Source organism: Scleropages formosus, chromosome 23 (assembly GCF_900964775.1).
Source record: "Scleropages formosus chromosome 23, fSclFor1.1, whole genome shotgun sequence".
Classification (NCBI taxonomy): domain Eukaryota; kingdom Metazoa; phylum Chordata; class Actinopteri; order Osteoglossiformes; family Osteoglossidae; genus Scleropages; species Scleropages formosus.
In genome coordinates, this window is record NC_041828.1 from 18,548,707 (window position 1) to 18,573,899 (window position 25,193).

The following is a 25,193-nucleotide window of genomic DNA, read 5'->3' on the forward strand; positions in this document are numbered from 1 at the left end:
AACGCATCAGCTTACAAAGCCATAACCCTCTCCATATTAATACAAAACTATTTTGCACCAGTGATAATTTACACCCCAGACACATAATACAACACGGGAACAAATGTAGTAGGGGGATACATTGTACTCACTGAACCTGTGTATATAGCTGGGTAATGAGAGCAATTTCAGTGGCTGGAACATTTCTAGGGGAATCCTGGGCCCCCAGAAGAATATTGCTCCCCCTAACTTTTTGAATGAAATGCATTTATTGAGGGGTGCGGTGGCGCAGTGGGTTGGACTGCAGTCCTGCTCTCCGGTGGGTCTGGGGTTCAAGTCCCGCTTGGGGTGCCTTGCGGCGGACTGGCGTCCCGTCCATGGGTGTGTCCCCTCCCCCTCCGGCCTTACGCCCTGTGTTGCCGGGTAGGCTCCAGTTCCCCGTGACCCTGTAAGGGACAAGCGGTTCTGAAAATGTGTGTGTGTGTGTGCATTTATTGAAACAATTTTTTTTAAACCGCGAACAAAATTGCATCGGAACTTTGAAGAATTCCGTTTGCAACCTGGAATCCTGTTGGATTTTCAGGGAAATCGCAGCGATATTTTTAAGTCTTTCATTTGCGGGCCCCCAGAATCATCATCACCGCTCGCTCGAGCGCACTACAGCAGGTGGGGGGGACTTGAATCTGCAACCTCTGAGTTCAAAGGTGGCACCTGTAAGTGCTGTACCACCTGCTGTCGAAATTACTGCTACGTCAACATTGTAGCGAGGGACCTAAGTGGCTGCTCTCCACCTCCTTCTTTCCAGCACTTCTGAGCCGAAGGTGCCGAGTTAAAACCGCGGTACGGTGTTTATTCCTGTGTATTTCCTGCTGTGTTAAACGCAGTTAAGAAATGTTTCCAACTGCCGCTCGCCCAGGCTTACTGAGATGGTAGCGTTCAGAGGAGCACAGGCCCCTCACACTGCTGAATTCTTTACAGAGTTAGTGGCAAGAAAAGCACTCATTTTGGTCAGGGTTTCTTCTGAAGTTGTGAAATGACAGCTTTTTCTATTTTTTTTTTGTTTTTTTTTTACTGTTCCCAAAATGTCACAGAGGCGGGGCGATATTTATTTCTACGGCAGAACTGGGAGATTTTGAAGGACACACTTTGCACCCAGCTGACTTGTTGATGTGTTTGGTTTCACCTGGGTGAGGAAGGAAACGCAGGTCTCACATTTATTCACAGCCCATGGAGAAATCCAGCAAATTGTCTCCACAGCCCAGTTCCCATGGTAAATCATGGTATGGTAAACAATGTTCCGCACATAGTGGAAAGTGATGCTAAATTGCAAATTACTCATTTGTTCCACACAACACTTTTACGTTGGATTTTAGAGAATGCACTAAACATTACAGACGCAGTGTGCTTCGTTCTGCGGATGACATGGAGGTAAGCGTGTGTGTAGCTGCAGAGCTGCTGTGGTGTGAAAGAGGCTGCTGCGATGTTCTCATCGTCATCTTCATCATTATCTCCTGTTCTGCTTGGTGCCAGAATGAGACACACGTTCCCTCTCCATCTCTCTCCAAGTCTCACCGATGTAACTGGACATGACACGCTTAGTGTTTATTTCCCTGGCACCCGTAACAGGGAACTTCACCTAGGTAACGTGCAGGTATAGTACAAGATCGAGGCCTCTCGTCCTTCCCGCAGCTGCACGTGGCCATCAGCAAGATCACAGCCAAGGCGTTTGTGGATTGCAAGCAAGTAGGCGAGAAGCCCATCAGCGCGGCAGGCAACGTCAGTGCGGATGGGCAGGAGGTCCTGGGCAGGATGGTCCGCTCGCGGGGCACCAGGGACAACTCTGCTCCTGTGAGTCTGCGCCAGATCCTCCGCGTGAAACCTCATCCCGGAGAGTGAACTTCAGGGACCACTGAGCCTCCTGCAGCTTTGAAAAATATGTCATTAGTAATTAGTATTTGTAGCCTGTAGTGATTAGTATTGATATTAGAAGTATTTTGTCCGGTGACCGCTAAAGTATCTGAAACCAAGATGTACATGTCATTAGTAATTAGTATTAATAGTAAGTAATTAGTATTGATATTAGATATTGCTCTTAAAAGCATTCATTTCAGTGACCACAAAGCATCTGAAACTGTGATAATCATGTCATTAGTAATTAGTATTATAGAAGCTGGTCATTAATATTGATATTGGAAGTGTTAATTTCAGTGACCACTAAAAGATGTGCAGCTGTGATAACCATCCACAACGTGGTCAGTTACTCAACGTGTTTCTTTTCAGTTGCCGACTGTGTGTATTCCAATATGCTGTGGATATTAACCGTTCACACGAGTGTGTTTCAGCCGTGTGTTTGTGTGCAGTTCCAGCTCCAGATGTTCGACATTGTGTGCAGCAACTCATGGCCCAGCCGAGATAAGTGCTGTGAACTCCCGGGCCTGGTAAGAGCGGGCGTCTCTTCGTCTCCATAGCTGAACTATTTTCATAACTGTACGACGTTGTCTACAGTAGAGACAGCTAAGTAAAATGGACTGAATTTTCAGTGTCCCGCAGTCGTCCCATTGCTCTGCTGTGCGTCTACTGGAAGGCTTCCAACACTCCGGATGCAATTCCGTCCATCTGCTGCCCTTTATTTTTGGTACAAAATTGCTGGTTTGACCCTCCGCTGGATCGGCGGATTAGAGAATGGACGGAGGGACAGATGGATGGAAGATATGTGGTTTGTTCCTTCGCAGATAGGCCGGACTTATTTTAGTGCCTGAGGCTCCAGGGTGGTGCTCTGCTATGCTGCTGGAAGGATGATGATGATACCCTGAGGTTGACAAGAGCTTCCCGGCAGAACTCTCTCTCTCTCTCTCTCTCTCACACACACACACACACACACACACACACACACACACACACACACACACACACTCCCTCACTCATGAGAGCTCGGTAGCAGGCAGCCTGCACATGAACCACTTCTTGTGCATACGATAAGTGAGGGGACAGTAGGTTTTACCTTATTACTGACAGAACAAGACATTTTGTTTCCGATTCTTTCAGGCTTTCTGGTTTTAGTTGTGTTTTCAAACTGTCCATCCAGTTAGGAGGATGCTGGGCATGTAGTCAAGGTTGTACCGTCGTCATATTTGTGGGCTGTAATTATAGAGCAGCTTTGGGCAACGCGTTGGCCGGTGGTTGTAAGTGGAGATTTCGTAAAAATGTGCAGCCAACTCGTTTTAGTTCAACAAAATTATTATGTTATAAATATCTCAGAAAATGTGTGGATTGCCCTACGAGTGTGGATTGGTGGAGTATTTATCCACACTTTCATTTTCACTGCTTTTGTTGTTTGCTTTATTATTAGGTATTTCATATTTGCCATAGCAAGGGGGTGCGGTGGTGCAGTGGGTTGAGCCACAGTCCTCCTCTCTGGTGGGTCTGGGGTTTGAGTCCCGCTTGGGGTGCCTTGCGGCGGACTGGCGTCCCGTCCTGGGTGTGTCCCCTCCCCCTCCGGCCTTACGCCCTGTGTTGCCGGGTAGGCTCCGGTTCCCCGTGACCCCGTATGGGATAAGCGGTTCTGAAAATGTGTGTGTGTGTGTAATGTGCAGCATAATGTGTAATTTTTCATGAGGTGAAATAGCTTTGTGAGTTCAGTATTACTAATACTGGTGTAATAAAAAGTTAATAAATAAATAAGAAGCTCAGATGTTGTGTATATATCTGACTTTGTCATTCTGAAAGGTCTACATTTATTTAGCATTTTTTTAATAATAGCGTCGCCATTTCTATGATTTTTTTTTTTTTTGGCCGTAGAAATGGCCATAAAAAATTGTTTGCCTTCCCCTTATAGACCATGGGATCGTTTGTGTTACCTTGATGCTTTCAATGTGTATAGTCTCAGACCAGTGTTTACTGTACTTGTGGGGGTGTCTTGAGCAGAAATTTGTAGTAATCAATCATGATAAATTATGTCGAAATGTGATATTTCTTTCAGAGGGTGGAGGAGGACTGCCCCGCTTTACCTCATGCCTGTACCTGCTCCCAGGACAGTAAAGGGCCACCCGGACCCCCGGGATCCCCGGTAAGAAACCTTCTGAAAGATGAACAGATGATCTAAAAGGCAGTCATATGCAACGGAGCTGTCGCGAATATAGAACTGTGATAGAAATAGCTTTCGATTTAGTTCAGGATTGTGTCAGACAGGGAACATGAACGAAATGATGAACTCCCCTATGAAGCGGTGAGAATGAGAAAGGGGAGAGAAAACTGGTGTTTTTTCAGCGTAAAAAATGGTCCAGACCAAGAAGGTTTTTATTGTGATCGCTGAGAAAGGCAGGAATCCTTCACAACAGCATAAGGCAAGCGGTGTAAGCATCAGCATAGAGAAACTTAGTATATGTGTATTGATTTATTTCTCTGCCCCCTTTCATTCAACAGTTATACTGTATATTTCCTCACCTCTAGCATTTAATATTCACTGCTAGCTCCAGTTGCACGTGTTTTTTGTGCCTGTCAGATGTTTGGATTATCCATTACTGATATCCATAAATTGCTTATTTCCCCTGCAGAAAATTTGTGAATACACACACACACACACACATTTTCAGAACCGCTTGTCCCATATGGGGTCACAGGGAACCGGAGCCAACCCGGTAACACAGGGCGTAAGGCCAGAGGGGGAGGGGACACACCCAGGACAGGACGCCAGTCCATCGCAAGGCACCCCAAGCGGGACTCAAACCCCAGACCCACCGGAGAGCAGGACTGTGGGCCAACCCACTGCGCCACCGCACCCCCCTAATTTGTGAATATTAAGATGAAAAAATGCCTATGAATAACACGTCAATTATCTGAACATTTTTAATTTTAGGACGTATGGTTGTCTAAAAACAGGTATTTGGCTTTATATGTCTTGATTAGTAACTGTCTTCCTCAAGCTCTTTTGAGTACCTCCTTGAGTAAAGTGCCAGGCGCTTCCTTCAGCCCTTTATGGTCAGATTAAAGGCAGCGAAGAAAGCGGAGTCACCGGGCCCATAAAACCAGGTCCCATTTCGCAGTCAGGAACGAATACATGTTGACACCCATGAGCAAAGAACACCATGTGAAAAAAGAGGCTATATAAATGGATAAATGTGTTTCTGCACCTACACCAACATCAGAAATCTATAATGCACAGTAATGGACACTGTTATTAGAAATGAGTCAGTGTATTTATGTGCAGTTTCTAACTTACAGTGTATTTTTACCCTATGATACTCCATAGCACAGAATAATCCATTGTATCAACTATTTATCAGAAACATAACAAGCAAGAACCGTTTGTCCCGAGTGGGGTCGCGGCGAGCCAGAGCCTATCCCGGAGACATTGGGCACAAGACAGAAGGGATGGGGAGGGGGGATACACCCTGGACGGGACGCCAGTCCATTGCAGAGAAACATAACAGTAATGCGTCAATACTGAGAGCTGTTTAAGTGCTGTTTAATAAAAGCAACCACTAAATCAATAAGCAAAGATAAAAAACACTAAATAAATAAGGAAATTAAAAGATAATATGTTATGATGTTTATGTAATTATCTCTGCTAGCTGCTATTGCATACTTGAGCATGATTGTCCCCAATAAAATGCCTAGTTGGTATAAATCATGAAATACCGTTTGATAAATCACTTTTGGATAAAAGTGTCCGGTAAGCAATGGATTAATTATGGCAAAAACAGCAAAACCAACCCAGCCCACACGTGCTCTTTTCTAATTTTTGCTTGTGAGTAAACTGCGGTACTGAGATTCCAATTACAGGATCTCTGCAGGACTGAACACACAACACTTGCTGCTTGTGTTTCACTGAAAACTGCTGCGCATGACCATGCGTGTGTGTATGGGGACAGGGCGGACCAGGCATCCGAGGTGCGAGAGGAGAGCGAGGAGAACCAGGTCCGGTGGTAAGTGTCTTTCACTTTGCTGTCAGTGCTCAGACTGTACCAGGTGGTGCAGTGGTGGGCCTAAAATATGGCTTTGAAATGAGAACTGGTCTTACACAAGTGCCAGACTACATGCAATGCTTAACACATATACACCCATCCCCTCACACAGCACTGTTCGTTTGTTCTGTGAAATGACGCAGTTAGGCAAAATTCCATTGTGAGGGAACCGAATTACCAGAATTTCTTCTGGAAAAAGTAGTCGGTTCCAGGACAAAACATATGCCAAACAGAATTCATTTGAATTACCGAAAGAGAAGCTATTGTTGTCGCGCCCCCGGGAACAAGCGGAGCGGCAACACCTGCGACTAATTGATGACACCCGGGATATAAGGAGCTCCGTGTCCACACCACGATGCGGATTCTTGCAAACGCCCTTGTGGTTTGGCAGTCTCGGCGTTCTCGTCTTGCTCTTCGCATCCTGCTTTGTTCTCTTGTTCCTGGTTTCCGACCCTCGCCTGTTTTCCTCGTCGACCATGGAGTATCGTCTTGCCTGGATAGTGACGGTTGCACCTCGTAGACCTTTGCCTGTACCTGACCTTCGAGTTTGTCTTGCCTGACAAACCCTGTCGAAAGAATAAAACTACTCGCAGTTGGGGCCACTTCTTACCTGTCTGTCTCCAGTCAGCCTGTCAACATGACAGTTGTTACTCATGATGATAACACTATGTTTCATAAAAAATTATTTGAAAAATCTATATATATATATATATATATATATATATATATATATATATATATATATAGAAATGATATATGTATATATTATTTCTGGCTTGTCTCTTCATGTTATATTTTCAGTCATTAATTTTTTTGTAGATAATCACTTGTCCTAATGGAGAGTTGTTTGACACTAGAGGATCTTCACTTGATTGCGGGACTAGGCTTTATTTACACTAGTGTATGGGTATTCATTTTAATAAATCTTTTGACATGATTTATATTATTGAGTTAATAGTTACATGTTCATAGTTTATCTCTAAAAGTAGGTAAGAGGCAATAGATAGTGTAGTGGTTTATAGCTGCTGTCCTGTGCTGAAAACACCTGGATTTGAATCCCACCTGCTGCTGTAGTACCCTTAAACTGTGTACTTACACTGAATTGCTCCTGTAAAAATAACCCTGCTGTTTGAATTGATAAATCACTGTAAGCTGCTTTGCAGAATTGAAATGTCACATAAATCTCAGTAATATTATTGATTCTGCTCTTTCAGCTGTGATTTATATTTACCATAATCAATGATTGTGATTAGCTGAGATTGTCAAAGTGATGGAGAGGAAGTATGTTATGTTATGGAAGAAGTGTGGCTTGAAGAAATATCTGCTATTTTTACTTTTATTTACGTATACTATTGAATCATTTTTTACTTGCAGTGATTAATAGGCTTTCTCATTGACATATACTTAGTTTAAGAGAACAATGAAAGTGAAAGACTATTGAAAGTGATGAGATCAGACCACATCGGTCTTGTCATGAGTAACTCATTAACAGCAGGTGTATCTCTGGAAATGATGGACAGAATAGTCTACTATTTTTTCCAACTTTTGTGTAATGCTCAAAATTCCTCTTCTTTATCACCACATCGCAGGAAATGGATTTCTCTTAACTTTATTTTCATGTGAGGCTTCTTGGTATGGATTCTAATACAGTTTCCACTTGTTCTCCCCTGTCTGGTAGGGTCCCCAAGGTTCATTAGGTGATCCTGGGCCACCGGGTCCTCAAGGCCTCCCCGGACCCCAAGGCCCAAGTGGGCTGTCCATCCAGGGACCAAAGGTACTGTTCTGCGCAGCAGATTTCAGAACTGCTATAGGGACCAAATCACAGTTAGGAACTCAACATCCTCCACGCCATCATAATGCATCATAACATATTTGCAACACTCTGGGGACATGCAGCACCTGCAATATGAATATTTGTTTGCATGTATGTCCCCAGGATGATCTGTGCTTCAGGGGCTGTTTCAGCAAATATTATTCTGTGTTAAGTAATCCTGGTTACTGGTACACCGCATTTACATTTATGTTTATATTTATTCATTTAGCAGACACTTATCTCCAAAGTGATACGCTGCTCAGAGTAAACAAAAGTCCATTTCACAACAGACAGAGACACAGATTCGCAACTCGAAGTACAGTCACTTAGTCCAAAACCACTGTTTTTGCCCATGCCCGTTTATGGAGCAGAAAGGAGATTGGGTGCACAGCTCCAGTGGTGATAAATACACCGACTCTGGTGACAGAAACAGTTGGAGCAATTTAAACACAGGTGGCATAGTGGTTAGAGTGGCTGCCTTGGACTGCGAGGTTGCAGGTTCAAATTCCTATTCCTGCTCTCCTATCATTGAAGAAAGTACTTAACTCTGGACTGATACAGTAAAAAAAAAAAAATCCAGGTAAATAACTGTGGGTAGCTTAACAAAGTCACTTTGGAGAAAAGTGTGTGTGCTAAATTAATAAATGTATTAAGAGAAAACTGCTCTGCTTGAAAGAAATAGGGCTGCTTACAAAAGAGAGCCTCTAAAATGCTGCCTAGCAACAGACATGCGTGTACTGCCCTCTAGTGCGGCGGCTGAGTTGTTTCACGGAACTGGTGACCTAACGGTTCATGTGTGCTCCTCCGTTGCAGGGCCCACCTGGAGAGAAAGGTGTCAAGGGTGATGTGGGCCCTCAGGGGACTCAGGTAATCCTACACATTACTTTTTTGTCTCTGCTCTAAATCTGGAAATTAAATACCCGGAATAACAATATGCTCCCACAGGACAATGTCTAAGCCTTGCGCTCCTTCCCAAGGTACACAGGGAGGGTCTGATTAACTGCTCTTACTTTCCGGTCCATTTCAGCTGCCCGGTGACTGAAAGCTGTAATATAAATTTATAATTAGACATGTTACATGCTGAAACTCTTAATCCCTGACGTGTGTTGATGCTGTAATTAAAGTGTTTAAATCCTTTGTAAGCACTGGAGTTAGACACAGGGTGGGTGTGTGTGTGTGTGTGTGTGTGTGTGTGTGTGTGTGTGTGTGTGTGTGTGTGTTGGCTCTGTAATTGGGTTGTTTCTGGTGAATTCCTGCTATCAGTGGTACAGTCTATATGCTTCCATAGAGTGTGAGTCTGTGTGTGGGGGGGTTCATACATCCTCAGTAATGAATCTTTTATTTGCTGGTAAGCAGTGGAATCAGGAGCTCAGTGTGTGTCTGTGTGTGGTTGTCTCTTATTAAACCGTTTGAAGCGAAGCTCTCATATTGCCCACAAAAGCATCGTATCTTCTGCTGCCTAGCCAATCAGTTCTGGGCATAAAATTTTCCTTTTATGATTTCTGTGCTGCAGAAGGGTGTCAAAATTAGCATTATAGTTTACATCAAAACACAGCCATTTAGCTTTTTTGTCTTTGAAACGAACACTAAAATCAGCCCAGTGTTCTGGTAAATCCAAAATAAATGACTGTCCCTTGGGAATTGTTATTCTTCGCCATAAATGCTGTGTTTGCAAAAAATGCGGGGACGATACACGACAACCAGAGGGTAATAAATGCAGAAAGACATTATTGTTCAAATATCTTGTAAAATGAAGAGGAAACTTTTTAATACGAATGAAATGTTGCTCAGTTTTCTCTCATGATGTTAGACATAAGCGAGAAAAATTGAATGCGCTCAGTCAAATAGTTTTTGGATTTGAATTCCTGTGTAAAGCACTTTCCTGAGGGTGGTGGCGGTTTTTCAGGGTGTACCCGGTGCTTCTGGCTCACCAGGACGTGACGGTCCAGCAGGACAAAGGGTAAGTCCTCCTTTACTTTCATTTTACATTTTTCTCTTCTTTCGTTTCTTTCCTGTCGCTTTATTCCAATAACAGTGGGCGTAAGAGGCCGTACTGTGTACAATATTCCAATCTGCTGTCTGGCTCCCAGTTTTGTTTTTAATGCTCTTCACTGTTTATCTTTCTTATTCGCTGCATACAATTCCAGTCTGAAAATGCCTTTATTTCTGCCCTTTTGTTGAGTTTAGTGAGCCGACACAAGTTATCTTTTGCAAAAAGTTGGTTCTTTCGGTTGGATCTCTGCACCTTTATTCTTGGCTTGTAAGTCTTTAAGTAAATGAAAGTTCTCCAAGGACTTCCTCATTCCTTTGAGTGACAAACGGACTGGTTCGCCAGGCGAAAGAGAACAATGACTCAGGGATTCTGCATTCAGCAGTTTTTATTCTGGAAACCCTAGGTCTGTCGAGGTGTTGGGGAGAAGGGAATCGGAATGAGAACGGCAGACTGAGATTCAGACTCCCAAATTCATGGTCTCCGGTTCTTCTCTGTCTCACCATCCACAGGAAGTAGGGCCTTAAATAGTTGAGTCATGGCAACTACATGCTTAACGAATAGGTACATGTGTTAGGGTGGTAAGTAGGTGTAGTCACTGGTGTGTGATGTTCCACAATGGAATGTGTACTGCACATGTGTGCGTGTGCACGCTTTACTTCAGCGCTTTCTGCAGTCATGGTCACTGCTGCTCCTGTCGCATTCCCTCAGTAGCGTGTGTGGAGACGTCTACCTTTGTCACACTGTGTGTGGTTCACTTCAAATGACAGTGATCAATCACACTCCACTGAGAGAGAGAGAAGGCCAAGGTGCGCCGCAGGGACCAGCGATACGAACCAGGATGCCCCACGTCTTTAATGGGTAGAACATTGGTGGAATGAATACAACATTGATGGAATTGGAAGCTGGAGCCTGTATCTGTGCAAGTAAATGAATCACGGCATTGCAAACCGTTTGGGGCCGAGCCCCCGGGCAACTCTCTGAATCGGCTCTGCTGCAGTAATTGCTAGTCTGCCATCTGTAAGGAGGAACGCGTTACCCGAAATTGCAGATAAAAGCCAGCTAGGCCCTGGGAATGGAGTCTGGCTTTGGCAGTGATCTATCACTTCTCAGCCAGAGTACAGAGTGCAAAAAAGCAATTTTCTCCTTAAACACAGTAAGACTTAGCTGGAGTCCTCTGTTTTACTGCTTGGTTTTCCAACTTTATCCCCATAATGGAGAATTTTAGCACTATAAAACCTAGTGCGAGCATTTTATGAACAATGATTAGCCATCAGAAATACCACCAGATCTACAAACCGTTTTTTGACTGAAGAATGATATTAAATCTGTGTTTTACAGAAGTTTAACCCATCAGCTATGAAAAGATATGTGAAAGATGTTGCACTGAGGAACAAAAAACATTTGAAAAATTAACCTAAGCTTCAAATGAAGCTTCTGTATGTGCGTACTGAGAGAATCATACTGTATGTAAATAATGCAAGGATTTGCATTCAGGCTGGATGTTTCCATGAAATCCCCTGATCTTGTGAAGCAGCAAGGATTGATGCTGCTTTATGGTTTACTTCCAGTAAGCATAATAGAAGAAACATGTTGTTTGTTTCCTCGCCGCAGGGACTGCCAGGCAAAGATGGTCCAGCTGGGCGGCCAGGCCCCACCGGAACCATTGTAAGTGTCCAAAGAGTGGTGTATCGGGTGATGGAAGGGTCAAGATAATGGAAGGGCAATGAAAGGGCAATGAAAGCCAGCTCTACTTTCTTACAATATACTTAATCCAAACATTCTGATTACTTGCCTGATCCAAGGTCTTTATAAACACAAACCCATTTACTGGAACCTGCTGTAGGACACGTCAAGAAAAGAAAGTATCTGTGTTGTATTTACAAAGTGTTTCACCAAGGAGAGCTCTACAGCATCATCTTCATGGAATGTCTAAGCTTCTGTGTGAATCGACATCGACAGGGCCCGCCTGGAGCTCCTGGACTGCCTGGTCCAAGCGGGCCACCCGGAGCACTCGGTGACCAAGGACCACCTGTGAGTCAAAGATCTTTTTTTTTTAATTCTCCCTGGTTATTTATAGTCACAATGTCAGTAATGTTGTTAAAAGACATAATTAGTTTCAGGGCAATGTTACAATATAACATATTGAAGAACTGTGTTTAAGTCATCTGCATACCAGGACATGTATAAAATGATCCTTTGCTAATACCCAGAAAAATGTGTTACATTGTAAATAAATACTTATTGCCATTTTATAGTCTCTAGGGTCTTCTAAAAAGCATTGCACTTGATGAAATTATTATTCAACTCTTTGTAGGTATTATATACCGTTCACTTAACAAATGCCCTCAAGCAAAACATACATACATATTATACTTGGTGTCTGTGTATTAACTCAAACTTTAATGCAAAACCAGAACAGCAGAGCCAATATGTATCAGTGAAAATACTGCAAATTTATTCTTCATGAACACATTGACATGGTGTCTCTCAGCACCTGGGCTGAGCGGCTGGACATGGGTTCAACCCCTGCTCAGTCTGTGTGCAGTTCGCATGTTCCCCCTGGGTTTGTGTGGGTTTCCTCTCACAGTCCAAACATGTGTTTCGGGCAAATTGTTGACACCAAATTGCCTGTAGTGTGTGAACATGTCTCTATGTGTTGTGCAGATCACTGAATACATTTACATTTACATTTATTCATTTAACATACGCTTTTGTCCAAAGCAACGTACATCTCAGCAAAAGTACAATTTATGCATTACAGAAAGAGAAAGACATAGCTGCAGACATGTGACTCAAGTAAACCTAGTTTGTTGCCTACCACTTGCTGCACCGAGGTTCATCGTTCAAATAGGTGCATAACTCTGCAATGTTTAGTGTAGCGTATCTAGCACTGTAAGTCGCCTTGGATAAAGGTGTCTCCTAAGTACTAGTTAATCATTTTCAGTCGCTTTGGAGAAAAGCATCTTCTAAATGAATCAGTGTAAATATAAATGTCTTGTGCTGCTCAGTTATTCAAAATCAAGCTGCTGTCACCGGAATGGGCATATCTCAGGATGACTATAACGCACTTCTTTCATTTATCATAAATACTTGATCTGTAGCTACTTATAGATGGGGTCAAATAACCCTCTAGTAGCTGCTAAACATGATTCAATCAGCAAAGAAAGTCCACCAACTCCTAGGTGCTAGAAACCACGTTACACGGTGACTGTGCAGTCTTTACTGAGAATTAATTCATGAATTAAATGACCATGAATAAATGTAAATGAATTGCGTGCCTGTTCCGTACTGTGTGTAGAAAAAAAAGAAAGTATGATGTAAAACTCATTGACCCTACTGCAGAGGATTTACCAGAGTTTCTTTATGTTTCAAAGAGGTATTTTAAAATGCTAGGAATGCAGAACAGTGTTTCGGGTGCATTTTGATGTGTGTGTTTATACCCTACAATGACTGTGCGTTGTGTCATGCAGGGTCCCCCCGGTGCCAGAGGTGAAAAGGGTGAAAGAGTAAGTCTGGTCCTCAATGCTACATGTTGTATAACTCCATTGTATAGGAAGTGTAAGAAGACAGCTTTCCAACAACCTCACACAGCACTTTCTGGATCTACCATCTTTTTTATTCAGCGTGCAGCTCTCATGTGCTCGAACACATCCTTTTAAGATTTATAATTGGAATATAAAGTATGAATAAACAATGCAGACAGAGCTGGCTTTTGCTTCTGTCACCAGGATGCTCTTAGGTCTATTGTAGGAACCGCTGTTCCGCACCTCTAGTTAATTACAGAGCATAATATTAATGGAAGAGTGTAATTATTTGGTGTAATTAGTAAGGAGCACCAGCCAGTCTGGTACCCAACGCCAGAAGACTGTCGATCTCAGTGGCTGTTGTTTGTTTTTAAGGGTGACGTGCAGTCTCAAGCAGCTGTGCAGGCCATTGCTCGGCAGGTGTGCGAACAGCTCATTCAGAGTGAGTCACGTCCACCTGGCTGCCTGAAAATTCAGCCGTGCCCTTTCATTAATCCTGTTGGACAGTGCGTGACCACGGGATGCTTGTATCTTCTCCCCCAGGTCACATGGCTCGCTACAGCTCCATTCTCAACCACATTCCCAGCCAGCCAGTGTCCGTGCGCACTGTCCCAGGGTCCCCTGGAGAGCCAGGTCGACCGGGCCCCCGAGGATCCCAAGGAGAGCAGGGTCCTCCTGGCAGACCAGGCTTCCCTGGGAGCAACGGGGAGAACGGGCGGCCAGGGGAGAGAGGTACACTACATGGTTGCAACTCATCTGATGTGAAATTATCGTCATCATAACACAAAGAGGTTTGCAATAGCAGTCTATCTTCGGAGGTTAGACTAAGCTGTTCTTACCCAGGATTTAGAATAAGCTTTTCTGGACCATACAAAGAATGGAAAATTTTAAAATTTATTTCAGATTAGCCATCATTTGTCTGATGTCTTTGCCCAAAGACATGTAGAATGTTAGGGCTCCATCAACAACAGGCTGCTCACATTTATGTGCCTATTTATACAGCAAGACATTCTTACTGTACCAATTCAAAATATCATGGGTGCTGTAGCAGGAGTGAGATTCAACCCACTGATCATCAGATTGCAAGGTGAATGCTTTGACCACACTATCTACTTGTGCCATTGTTCTTGTGAAAAATCACCGCTTTAGAATAATCATTAACATTTAATCTCAATAGAGGTCACCGTAACTACTGAGTGTTTGTGGAGTCTGGCAGTCTGGTGTTACTGTGCACCTGTGTTCTTATACGCTACTGTTGTAAACTAGAGGATTTGGAAAATGACATGAAACATTCTTTTCATGTTCAAATTGTACCCTTTTGAAAGTATTATGTATCAGGAGTGCAATGAGAAATTATTTTAAAAATGGAAGCCAAACTTAATTTTCATGACTTAATGTGCATCTAGACAGCTCTGCCTCGTAAAGGCTTGATTTGACTTGTCGAAGTGAACGTAGCCTGCGGGGCCATTCCCCTTATGCTTCGCTTTGATGCCGTTCTGTCTTCCAGAGGAATCTTTTTCAGAGGACAGAGCACCGCCACACACAGACCTGTTGTACTTAGAAGTGTAGTTTCCTGCGGTGCCGACCGAAACCCACTAAAAAATCTATATCCTGCTCTGCCGTGCACTTAGGGAAGTAATTGATCTCGCACGGCCTTTCTGAAAACAGCCTGTGGGCGTGAAGGTGTGTCTCCCGGGCTGATTTATGGTCACTGGTCTATTTTAGTAACCCTGTTAGAGAAAATTCAGAATCTGTACTGCTTCGGACATCACATTGTGCCCTGCTTACTGGACATCTCTCCTACTAGGTTTGCCCGGAGAGAAGGGCGAGAAGGGAAGCCAAGGGGTCGGGATTCAGGGGCCGAGAGGACCTCAGGGACCCCCAGGTAAAAATGCTTTATTCCCTTTTGAAATCGCAGTGCAGCACAAAGAAACTGAGGTAAGCGATTTGAACAGTGTGTGGCAATAGGAGCAAATTTCATCAGTCAGAACAGATTTCATCAGGAGGAGAACAATTTAGGAGCTAAACCAGAGTGCAGCAGTAGAATTGCACTGTGGCATTATTGCACGGCCGTTTGTAGCTACTGCTCCACACAAACTGCAGGAATATCCTTTCATATTATCTGGGCATATAGGAGTTTGAAAAGAAAAAATGCTGTTTAGTTGAATTGTGATGACATACATGGATAAAAAGTCCTATTTCCACTTATTGTACACCATAGGGATTTTTTTGTCGTAAGGGTATGTTTTTTAAATTTAAAATTGCCATCTTTAGGCCCTGTAGTCTGTTCCGCCCCTTATGCCTCTTATTGATTCAGTAAAATTAGAATCGTGATACCATGGGATTAATTTGAAATCTGGCAGAAGATGAAGGTCTGAGGACTTTAAAAAATGCATTTTGAGCCTCTGGATACCCTGATGACGAAGAAATTATTGTGTTCATCAATATCTCTAAAAAGAATATTTGCATGTATGCCGTCTACAGAAATTATGCTTTCAATAAGGCTGAAGCTCTGAGCTTGTGGTGTCACAGAAAAGTGCTTAGCATGCAGTGTACAGTCATGTCCCGAGAGCCGAGTGTTCGGATTCACGAGAACGTACAAATGGTTTCTTTAATACCCCCGCTTCAATTTTCAAAACACTTCCTCATATTTACAAAGAGCCAATTCGGTTTTCACATGCCACCCGATTGTTGAGCGGCAGGAGACCAGAGGCCCCATGCGGTCTTCTTCACAGTTATAGTTTGGCTCGTACTGCATTAACTTCTCACCCTCCATTAGCCCTTGTTTAGTAGTTTCATCCGTTGTTATATTGGTAATTATGGGCACCGTTTGATCTATCCAAACCACAGGGAACGTGAATTCATTTGCATTGTTTTCATTGCTTTATTTTTTCTTCACTGTTCTTTTTTGATTTGCATAAAGGTTGATAAACTTTGTCTGTCAAATGTATGTATGTTTTGTTTCTAAGTTTTCAGAACATGTTGCGCAATAGATACGAAAGAGCCGAACGATAGCAAGTAGCCAGACATACAGTATTAAAGAATAATTAATGAAGGGAAACTGTGCTATTATATTGCGTTATGATAATTAATGTTTTAAATTAGTCTATTTCAATGAGATTTGGTGATATTTTACCCTAAGTGGGTGTCAATTTTGGGACTCAGGAATGACTAAAAAATTTTGCAGTTGTAACCAAGTATTGTATCTTTGATTTCTGAGAATTTGCCTTACGAAGGGTTTTTAACAAACTACAGTACCTTCATAAGGCAGATGTAGACTTTGGTAAACTGTAAGTCAACCTGGAGCGAGAGCCTCCTGTTTGTTTGAATAGCAGCACCACTCCCGTTCTCTTCTGGAAAGAAACCAGTCATTGTTTCCAGTACGCGGCCAGAGGAAACCTTCCTTTCCAACCTCCCACGCCCATTGCTAGTGTACAAGCAATGGACAGTGTAAAGCCCTGGACCACTAGTGGTGCTAATGCTGCAGAACTTGATCATCCTGTTTTAGCCCAGTACTGTCCAGGTGTCATGATGCATGGACTTGATAACAAAGTTTGATTGGTTCTATTAGTTGAACACTTGGGTCATGTCAGCTTGTTGTTGAATCGCATGGCTTTGGCCCGCTCAGCTTCAGAGTCGTTGACTGACATTCCCCAACAGGACCGCCTGGAGAAGGTCGACCTGGCAGCCAGGGATCAGCCGGAAGGCCGGGCAACCCAGGGACACCTGGACGACCCGGCATCCCTGGCCCCACCGGTCCTGCTGGACCACCTGGCTACTGTGACCAGAACTCATGCCTGGGCTACAATGGTGGAGGTAGTGATCACTCGCCCCCTGCATCTGACTGTAGATTCCAAACACCACACCTTCGTGTACACTACTTGAAAATGACTTTTCGCATCATTCCTTGTGCATTGCTACATAGAACCTGCGGCTTACAGAAAAACTTTTACCTGCTAACCCTGAAAATGTCTACGTCTTAATGTGCTCATTCTTTCTAGTTTCTCTGTCCCTTGTCTTTGAATCGCATTCCTTCCAATGTAGTAAAATGAATGTCTTCACCTCATTTTACTCTTCTGAGACACAGAGCAGACAGTGGACACGGGAGGCACGTAAATGCTTCAATGCAGCCTTTTTTTCCACCATTTTTAAACTCATTACAACCTCTTGGAATCCGTCGAGTACGGAAAATTTAATTTCCCTGGAGTAATAATGCAGCAGAGATGGCTAATAAATTCATTTTCGTGTTTTACAGAGACCCCCGTGTCTGTTGTCAGCAGCAGTGCCTTAAAACAGAAATATTATAAAGATGCAGATGTCTGTTTTGAAGCAAATTTCCAGTGTGGCCAATACTTCCAGTTTGTTTTGCCAGAACTACTACTATTACTTCACTAACCCTTAATAAATATATTGATTAGTCATATACAGTATTTCATATGTATTAAAATAATGTCATCATTTAAAGATATCTCCAAATATCTCTAAATGTTTTACAGATGCCTTCATTTATTGGTGTCTTGATACTAACAAATTAGGATATCTCTAAATAAATGAAACTTGATAACTGTTATGCTCATTTGGCTTGTTTTAATAAATGCCATGTGCAGTGGCCGTGATGGGGCGGGAACAATTTTGGCCACCCGGAAAGTTCTCGAAATTAGCACTTTGGGAAACAGTGCTGCTTCAACAAGACCCCTCTGTATTTTTGTAATAATTAAGTAAACGCTAAATGTTGTGTGTGAACGAAGCCTGACATGCATGCGCATGTGTGTGATGTGACAGTTGCAGAAATACCCAGGCAGGGCTGAGCGTTAGAGCTGCCAGCCAGAGCCTGCGCCATAGCACTGTGGTATTCTGTCACTGTTGGTGGCTGTGATTGGCTGACAGCGAGCCTCGCACCCTTGTTAACACCCGAGTAGCATGTTGGCGCCACGTTGTCTGCGATCGCTGACGTGTGCTGCGCTTTCCTGTCCGATGAGCAACAACCCCATCGGAGTGACTGCTGAGCAACAGCAGCTGCTCGCGCAACAGCGAGGGAGTCGGGCGATGGCCCCGCCCACCGCCCACACGCGGTGCGAGGAAAGCCGAGCGCACTCTTCTACGAACACCTCGACCCGCATTCTGAGAAATTCTCCCGGGAATGAGCACCCGCATATCCGTACAGGGTTCGCGATGTCTGTAAATAAATATTCTCAATGTAACCCAGCATCTGACTGACTGATACAAGTCTGTCTGCTGGGGGTCTAGGTGTCCATAACTGTCAGAAACAGACTGACCCGTCTGACAGAATGACCGGTGCTGTACAGGGCAGGTGGAACGCGTCACCGTCCTCGAGTTGCTCACCGCTCCAGTGTGGTCATTAACATTGTCCCTTTGTGTCTCTACTCCTCTCTGTCTGTCACTAACCCGGTCGCTCTACTTGGCGGTGGTGGTTGTACGGTCAATGTGAAGGTGGCCCAACTGACCACGATGTTCCCATAGTACCACTGCCCCCCGAGTCCTACCAGACATACGGCAACGAAGAGGAGGAGGACGACCCGTACGAGGGATACAGGGGCTATTCTCACCAGTACTACCAGCCCAACTACCCCATCCCTCGCCCCGTTGGGCCCCAACCTTTGCCCACGGACGACGCCATTGAGGTGAGGTCACCCGGCGTCAACCGCTTCGCCAGGAGCCTCTCGAGGAGGAAGAGAAACCCTGGCGCCGTGAGGCAGAGGAAAAGTTTGGACAGCAAAGCCGGGATGGGAGAGACCCCCAACTGAAGTACTGATGAACCCACACGGGGCTGGGAATCGCAGCGCGACCGAGAAAACGATTTCTGTAAACTCTCCCATGGTCTTGCCTGGGAGGACAGGAAAGTGCCGGAATTGCTTTCAGTGGGAAAATTTGGGAGGGTGTGGGAAGGAGCTGCTTGTGGTTGAGTACAGAAGACAATATCTACGAGACATCGTGCGTAATTCCTTTCTCGAGGTGCATGACATGACGGAAGCAGCGTGAACTCCGAATGTGTAAACGGGTGATGTCTTGTTCCTCGACGTGTAGTTATCTTTTGTAAGTGACCAGCAAGGAGCATTTGTACAGTTTGTGTAATTTTATTTAAAAAAAAAAAAAAAAAAAAGAATCCCTCAGTGCTTGGCTGCTGCCATGGCAACTTGTTTTTCATTTCCTGAGGTTTTATTTTTGAGATATTCTTAATTGGGATATTTTTTTCAATTCAACAAAAATGACACATTACAGCTCAAGCATACCTGCATTTAAAAAGAAGAGCATCCAAATAAGCGTAATATCAAATTCATGACTAATAAGAACATTATAGCATGTATTTTGTTATAATCGATATTTTATATGATGAGTAATATGCACAGTAGAGAAGAAACAGTACTAGGTCTATAGGGCTTCTTGAGAGGAAAAAGAACTGAAGCAAACAATGGGCGTAACGGCGAAATTAGTTTTGAGGTCGCCAGTTGAACACACGTTGCGTGTTATATACTGAGACCTGTGATGTAGAAGAATTAATGTTGCAGAACTGACCTCAGTGGAACATCTTGTGTCTAAACATCTTAAAACAGTAAATTATTATGTACTCTATAACTGTTTTGTTACAAATAAAATGTAATTTACACATTTTAGTTGTTGTCTTTGAGACATTCTGGCTGCTCTTTGTTTTGTGATGCTACTATATGTACATTTACATTTATTCATCTATCTGACCCTTTGCTCCAGAGCAACTTACAAGCAGGGTCACGGCAAACCGGATCTTAAACCAGCAACACAGGGCGTAAAGCTGGAGGGGGGAGGGGGCACACCCAGGACAGGATGCCAGTCTGTCGCAAGGCACCCCAAGCGGGACTCGAACCCCAGACCCACCGGAGAACAGGACCCGGTCCAACCCACTGCGCAGCATTAAGTACTTACAATTATTTACCCAGTTATACATCTGGGATCTGACATGTTCTTCCAGCCACAAACACCACCACAAAATCAGGTGTCACACTGAAATGAGGCAGATAACTAGTTGGTGAAACCTGAATTTATAGACAAATTTTTCTGTAATTACAGTAATACGTTTCTGAGCATGATATATGCAAAAAACACAAGTTTATGCTTTAACGGCTGAAAACTAAACTTATGTTTGGCACTGAAGATACTTAAGGGAAAAGGTAGATGAACACTATTCACTTATTCACTATGCAGAGGACAGTTTGAGTCATTGAAAATTTCACCTACAAAGTTCCAATAGAGCAGTGATGTGTCATATGGTTACATTTATTCATTTAGTTGATGCTTTTCTCCAAAGTGACTCACAATCTTAATCTACCTACAGTTACTTAGCCGTTATACAATTGGGTCATTTTTACTGGAGCAATTTAGGGTAAGCATCTTGCTCAAGGGTACTACAGCCAGGGGTGGGATTTGAACCTGTGACCTTTGGGTTCAAAGGCGCCTATATCACGATAAACTGTAAAATGGTAGATCTTCACTTTACTGATAAAACTGTTTATTATTAAGCAAGGTTTTTTGTTTTTTTTTCCTAAGATAATTTGTTTTCCAGTTTTAGCAGTAAAATTTGGTGCCCCTAAATTTCGCCAACCCCTGGGCGATTGCCTGGGGTCACCTGATTATAATTCAGCCCTCGTGGTCCATGAGCTCAGCATCTTGTACAGGTTGCTACGCTCTTTAGGCGGACTCGTGTGTACAAATATTCATTTTGGCAAAAAACCGGATCCAGATGTGGCCGACTTGGCGAAGCAGGCCAGCCGACACGGGATTTCTCAGCCAAGCTGTCCGCTGTATCAAGAATTCATCAGGTGTGATGGGCTTACGTTGAACGTCATCTGTCACCCTCTAAAAAAATCGAGGACGACGAGTGAGTGACACCGGTGGAAAACTTTACGAAAAAATAAAAACTTGTGTGCATTTTTACCGCAGAGCCTGCCCCACCGGAGCCGGTTCTAATAAAATGCGTGATGGAAACACTTCGGAAAGCGCTACGTGCCCAGTGAGAGGTGGGGAGTCACCTGTGCTCTGCGCCTCTTTCCTTCTCCATTCAGTTCAAACGAACATCCGCAGAAGATCAAGCCAAATCTGAGGGGTTCTTAACACGCCGCTGTGTGTGCGTACAATTATGAATATGACACTGGAGAAATTAAGGCCTGGAACGGATCTGAATCACAGGCACTCGGACATATCGCTGTGCGTTTTGGGGGAATTTACCATTTGGGTGCCGTCTGTGCCTTCCAAAGATAATGGCAAAGAGAAAGAAATGCGAGTATAAAAACAGGATTCGGAACGTAACGAGGGACTGTTCTCGGGTACAGAGGTGTGCAAAACGCGAGGAAGGTTTCTCCGTTTTTCACGTGTGTTGCACTCCTGACTGGCATTCTGGAAATTAGAATAATAGCGGATTTGTGGAAATAAGGAGAAAAACGTTTGGTCTCAAGGCTTTAAGGCTGCAGCAGAAAGTTTTGCAGTGCGGGTTTAATGAGAAACTTGGGATGAACGTCCTGTACGAGGCCAGTTCGACGGACCTCAGATAACAAATACGTGACAGGCATCTAGAATGTTCTGTTCAGTATCGAGGGCCACGAAATGTTCAGCCCTAAACCTCTAATTACACTGGGAAAAATGCACCATGTCCTCCACCTTTTGGTGTCTCTCTCTCTCTTTCAGTCAGTCACACCATAGTGCTGTGATTTAACAAAAGGTCCCTGAGCCGATTTCTGGAACATTCTTGTTTCTTTGCAGGCATGTCATGTCATGATTAAATCTACAATTACAAGCATTCAGGTCAGATCAAGAAAAAAAACGTCTCCCTTCACAGACTGGTACCGCGAGGCAGATGTTTCCATCGTCCCCTAAAAAGTTGTCCAAGCTCATTTCGAAGCTCATTCCAGAGCCATTTTTCCAACAAGGCGTTGCACAATCATATCACTCATAAGATAAAAACAGGGTCTCACTGTATTTCTCCCCTGAGCTCTCCTATACTATCAGTTTGAAAACTAGAAAGTGAACAATTAAATGGTATCCTTTAAAAAAAAAAAAAAAGGTCATAAACAATATAAAATGCCCAGTGATATTATCATTAATGGACCTCACTGATGCTAGTGGTGCAGGTTCATGAAATACTTGCAGCGAAGCAGCTTTCTGAAGACAGTGTCTTCACACCCTCCACTGTTCTTCTGCCAGAACTGCAGGACCTTAACTTCTTGCAGCAGCTGTGATTCGCAGCGAGCGGCTCCTTCGGCCGCAAAGGGCTCGCTGCTGGTGGTTCTCTTCCGAGGGAGCCGTGCAGCAGCCTGTGCCCCCTGCCCAGAACTGCCCCACTGCCCCAGGGTTTTTGACTGCACTGGAACTTGTCCATGTACCCTTGGGGGGGGGGCTTTTGGACAACCCTGCAGGGCCCTTGGCCCCCAAAGCACTACTAGGTGCCAAGGCTCATATCTGGTTAGACCACAGAGCATGCTGGGACTAGGGTCTCACTGAAGGTCTCGTCCGAACATATATTTACATTTAGTTATTTAGCAGACACTTTTCTCCAAAACGACTTACAATGGATACTATGTAGTGTTATCAACCCACACACCTTATTCACCGTGGCGACTTATGCTGCTAGATACACTGCTTACACTGGGTCACTCATCCATACATCAGTGGAACACACACACTTTGTGTCACTCACACACTATGAGTGGACCTGAACAGCATGTCTTTGGACTGTGGGAGGAAACCAGAGCACCCGGAGGAAACCCACTCAGACAAGGGGAGAACATGCAAACTCCACACAGACTGAGCAGGGATCGAACCGACATCCTCTCGCACCACCCAGGCGCTGTGCCACTGTGGCGCCATACATGGTGCTGAAGAGTAGATGTGTCCACACTCAGAGTTCAGTCCATCGCCCTGCCTGCTGTATTGTCAGCTGTACCCTGGAAGGAGACGAGTACCAGGTGCGGCCAATGAAGCTCCAAGGGATTTCGGTAGACTTTTTGGAGAGAATGGGATTGAACTATGGAACAATAAGGGGCTATGCAATGCTTCTATTAGTTTTTTTTTTTTTTTTTGGTTTTGCTGAATTACTCACTTTGTAGATTAATGTTGCTTTTTTGTCTGATTAAGTTAGCGCCCCTCCACTGCCTGTGATATGTTGTAATAACGCCTGGCCACCTGTGGACTGTACATGCACCAGGGAGACACACTTGCCCAGTGAGTAGAAGGGGGTATGGGGGGATGTTACAGGGATTTACTGCTGTCATGAAACAGCAAAGAACGATATTATTAATGCATTACCTGCACACCAGCATGCTGCTGGGTCCCTACAAGACAGTAGGGAATAATGTCAATAAACTAAGATACACCAGAGGAATGCAAATCGAATGCCTCTTACTATATAATGTAATTAATCGGTAAATTGTTCAACAGAAAAGTCAACAGAATCGATATTAAGTAATCAGTATGTGCTAATTGATACACTTTTTCACTATGAGAATAATTTCAAAAATTAGGATCATACAATAAATCAACTCCAAGTGGAGTTGAATCTTTTAAAGCAGGTCACTGATCACTGTTCCATCATCGCTCAGTTAATTGCTGATGTGCAGAACCTTAAAGTTTTGACCAACCGCACTGCGAATCCACCTCCCCCCGCTTAGTGGTCACACACAGAAAAGGTCCAAAATCAAAACCAGGCATGTTTTCCTCTCCGGTTCCGATGTGGTGACATGACCTCCCCCTCTCACTCAGAACTGCTGAGTCCCTCTACATTTAAGAAGGGTCTTCAAAGACACCTCCTTGGAACTCACTTCTCCCATGATCTCTTAAGTGCTTGATAAACAGGTAAATGTTTGTTTAATAACTTTGTGATTAGAAATTGTCGATTAATGGATAAACTTTTATGCAGCGTCTCATGTGATGCATACTGGTTCATACGTCGCTTTGGAGAAAGGCGTCTGCTGAATATTCGAATACATGTAAGGTAGATAGATATTCCATGGAAAGCAATGCGGGAGAGGCGTTTCCGTACAAGAGGCGAGCAGCAGAGGGCGCTGTTGGCCAGTTTGTGTCTCCGCCCCCCGGGCTTCGACTGGGGTCATCAGACCGTTATGCAGTTTGACACAATCATGTCTCGACACCTCCGCAAAGACTAGTGGTTTCTGCTCATTAATGTCCATTTTCAGCGCTTCTTCAGAAACCCACGCGACTATTCACTGACACTCTTTGTTTACACTGTCGGGAAAGATTGAAAACGTTTTTTGAAACAATTAAGTGAGTTATTGTAATACTCACTGATATATAATACAGCTCAGTACAACGGACGCCGATTGATGCTGTAATTGTACTGTGGAATAATTTTAATTGCACAAGGAAGGCTGTTTCGGGGAAGTCACTTCACATTTGATGCAGCATCGCTCAAATTAGACCTACTTTCTTTCATGTGCGACAGATTAAAAATACATGATTTTGTTTGACATGTTAAATAAGTCATGCATCCAGTCCCCTTGACGCTTGAGCTGTACAAAAACACAGCAATATTGTGCTGTACACACAGCACATCAATTTATTTATTTATACTCCAACTTGTTTAATGTGACGCCGGAGTCTGTCTTTTTTTTTTTTTTTTAATCTATTTTCGTATCCAATTATCGAACGTTTTCAGAATCAGGAGATGACATAACTGCAGGTCAACTTTCACCCAGGAGATCATCTGCAAGAACCCAGTGACGGTGACGTCACACGCCTTAGTGGACTATTGACACCTGACGAGAGTTTCTTATTTCGCGTAGGGAAAAAAAAAAGTGAAATATTCATAAACTCCGCGATGAAAGTAACTTGGGTCTCGTATGCAAATTAGTGTGCTGACGTAGGAGTCACGTGGTTTTGGCGTAGCTCCCCCGGTGAAAGAAGTGCCCCCCCCTCCCACA

At 43.8% G+C, this 25,193-nt stretch overlaps 1 protein-coding gene across 1 annotated transcript in view; it reads left to right on the forward strand.

Annotated features, from left to right (window-relative positions):
* Nucleotides 1-19,806, forward strand: part of LOC108919315 (collagen alpha-1(XIV) chain-like) — a 71,218-nt gene extending 51,412 nt beyond the window's left edge. Inside the window, exons 34-48 of the mRNA XM_018727229.2 lie at nt 1,669-1,827; nt 2,340-2,417; nt 3,959-4,045; nt 5,850-5,903; nt 7,621-7,716; nt 8,569-8,622; nt 9,662-9,715; nt 11,360-11,413; nt 11,708-11,779; nt 13,219-13,254; nt 13,648-13,714; nt 13,816-14,004; nt 15,080-15,157; nt 16,933-17,088; nt 18,754-19,806. Of these exons, the coding sequence (XP_018582745.1) occupies nt 1,669-1,827; nt 2,340-2,417; nt 3,959-4,045; nt 5,850-5,903; nt 7,621-7,716; nt 8,569-8,622; nt 9,662-9,715; nt 11,360-11,413; nt 11,708-11,779; nt 13,219-13,254; nt 13,648-13,714; nt 13,816-14,004; nt 15,080-15,157; nt 16,933-17,088; nt 18,754-19,037 (1,518 nt within the window). The 3' untranslated portion in view covers nt 19,038-19,806. The remainder of the gene's footprint in view (nt 1-1,668; nt 1,828-2,339; nt 2,418-3,958; nt 4,046-5,849; nt 5,904-7,620; nt 7,717-8,568; nt 8,623-9,661; nt 9,716-11,359; nt 11,414-11,707; nt 11,780-13,218; nt 13,255-13,647; nt 13,715-13,815; nt 14,005-15,079; nt 15,158-16,932; nt 17,089-18,753) is intronic.
* Nucleotides 19,807-25,193: the final 5,387 nt, after the last annotated feature.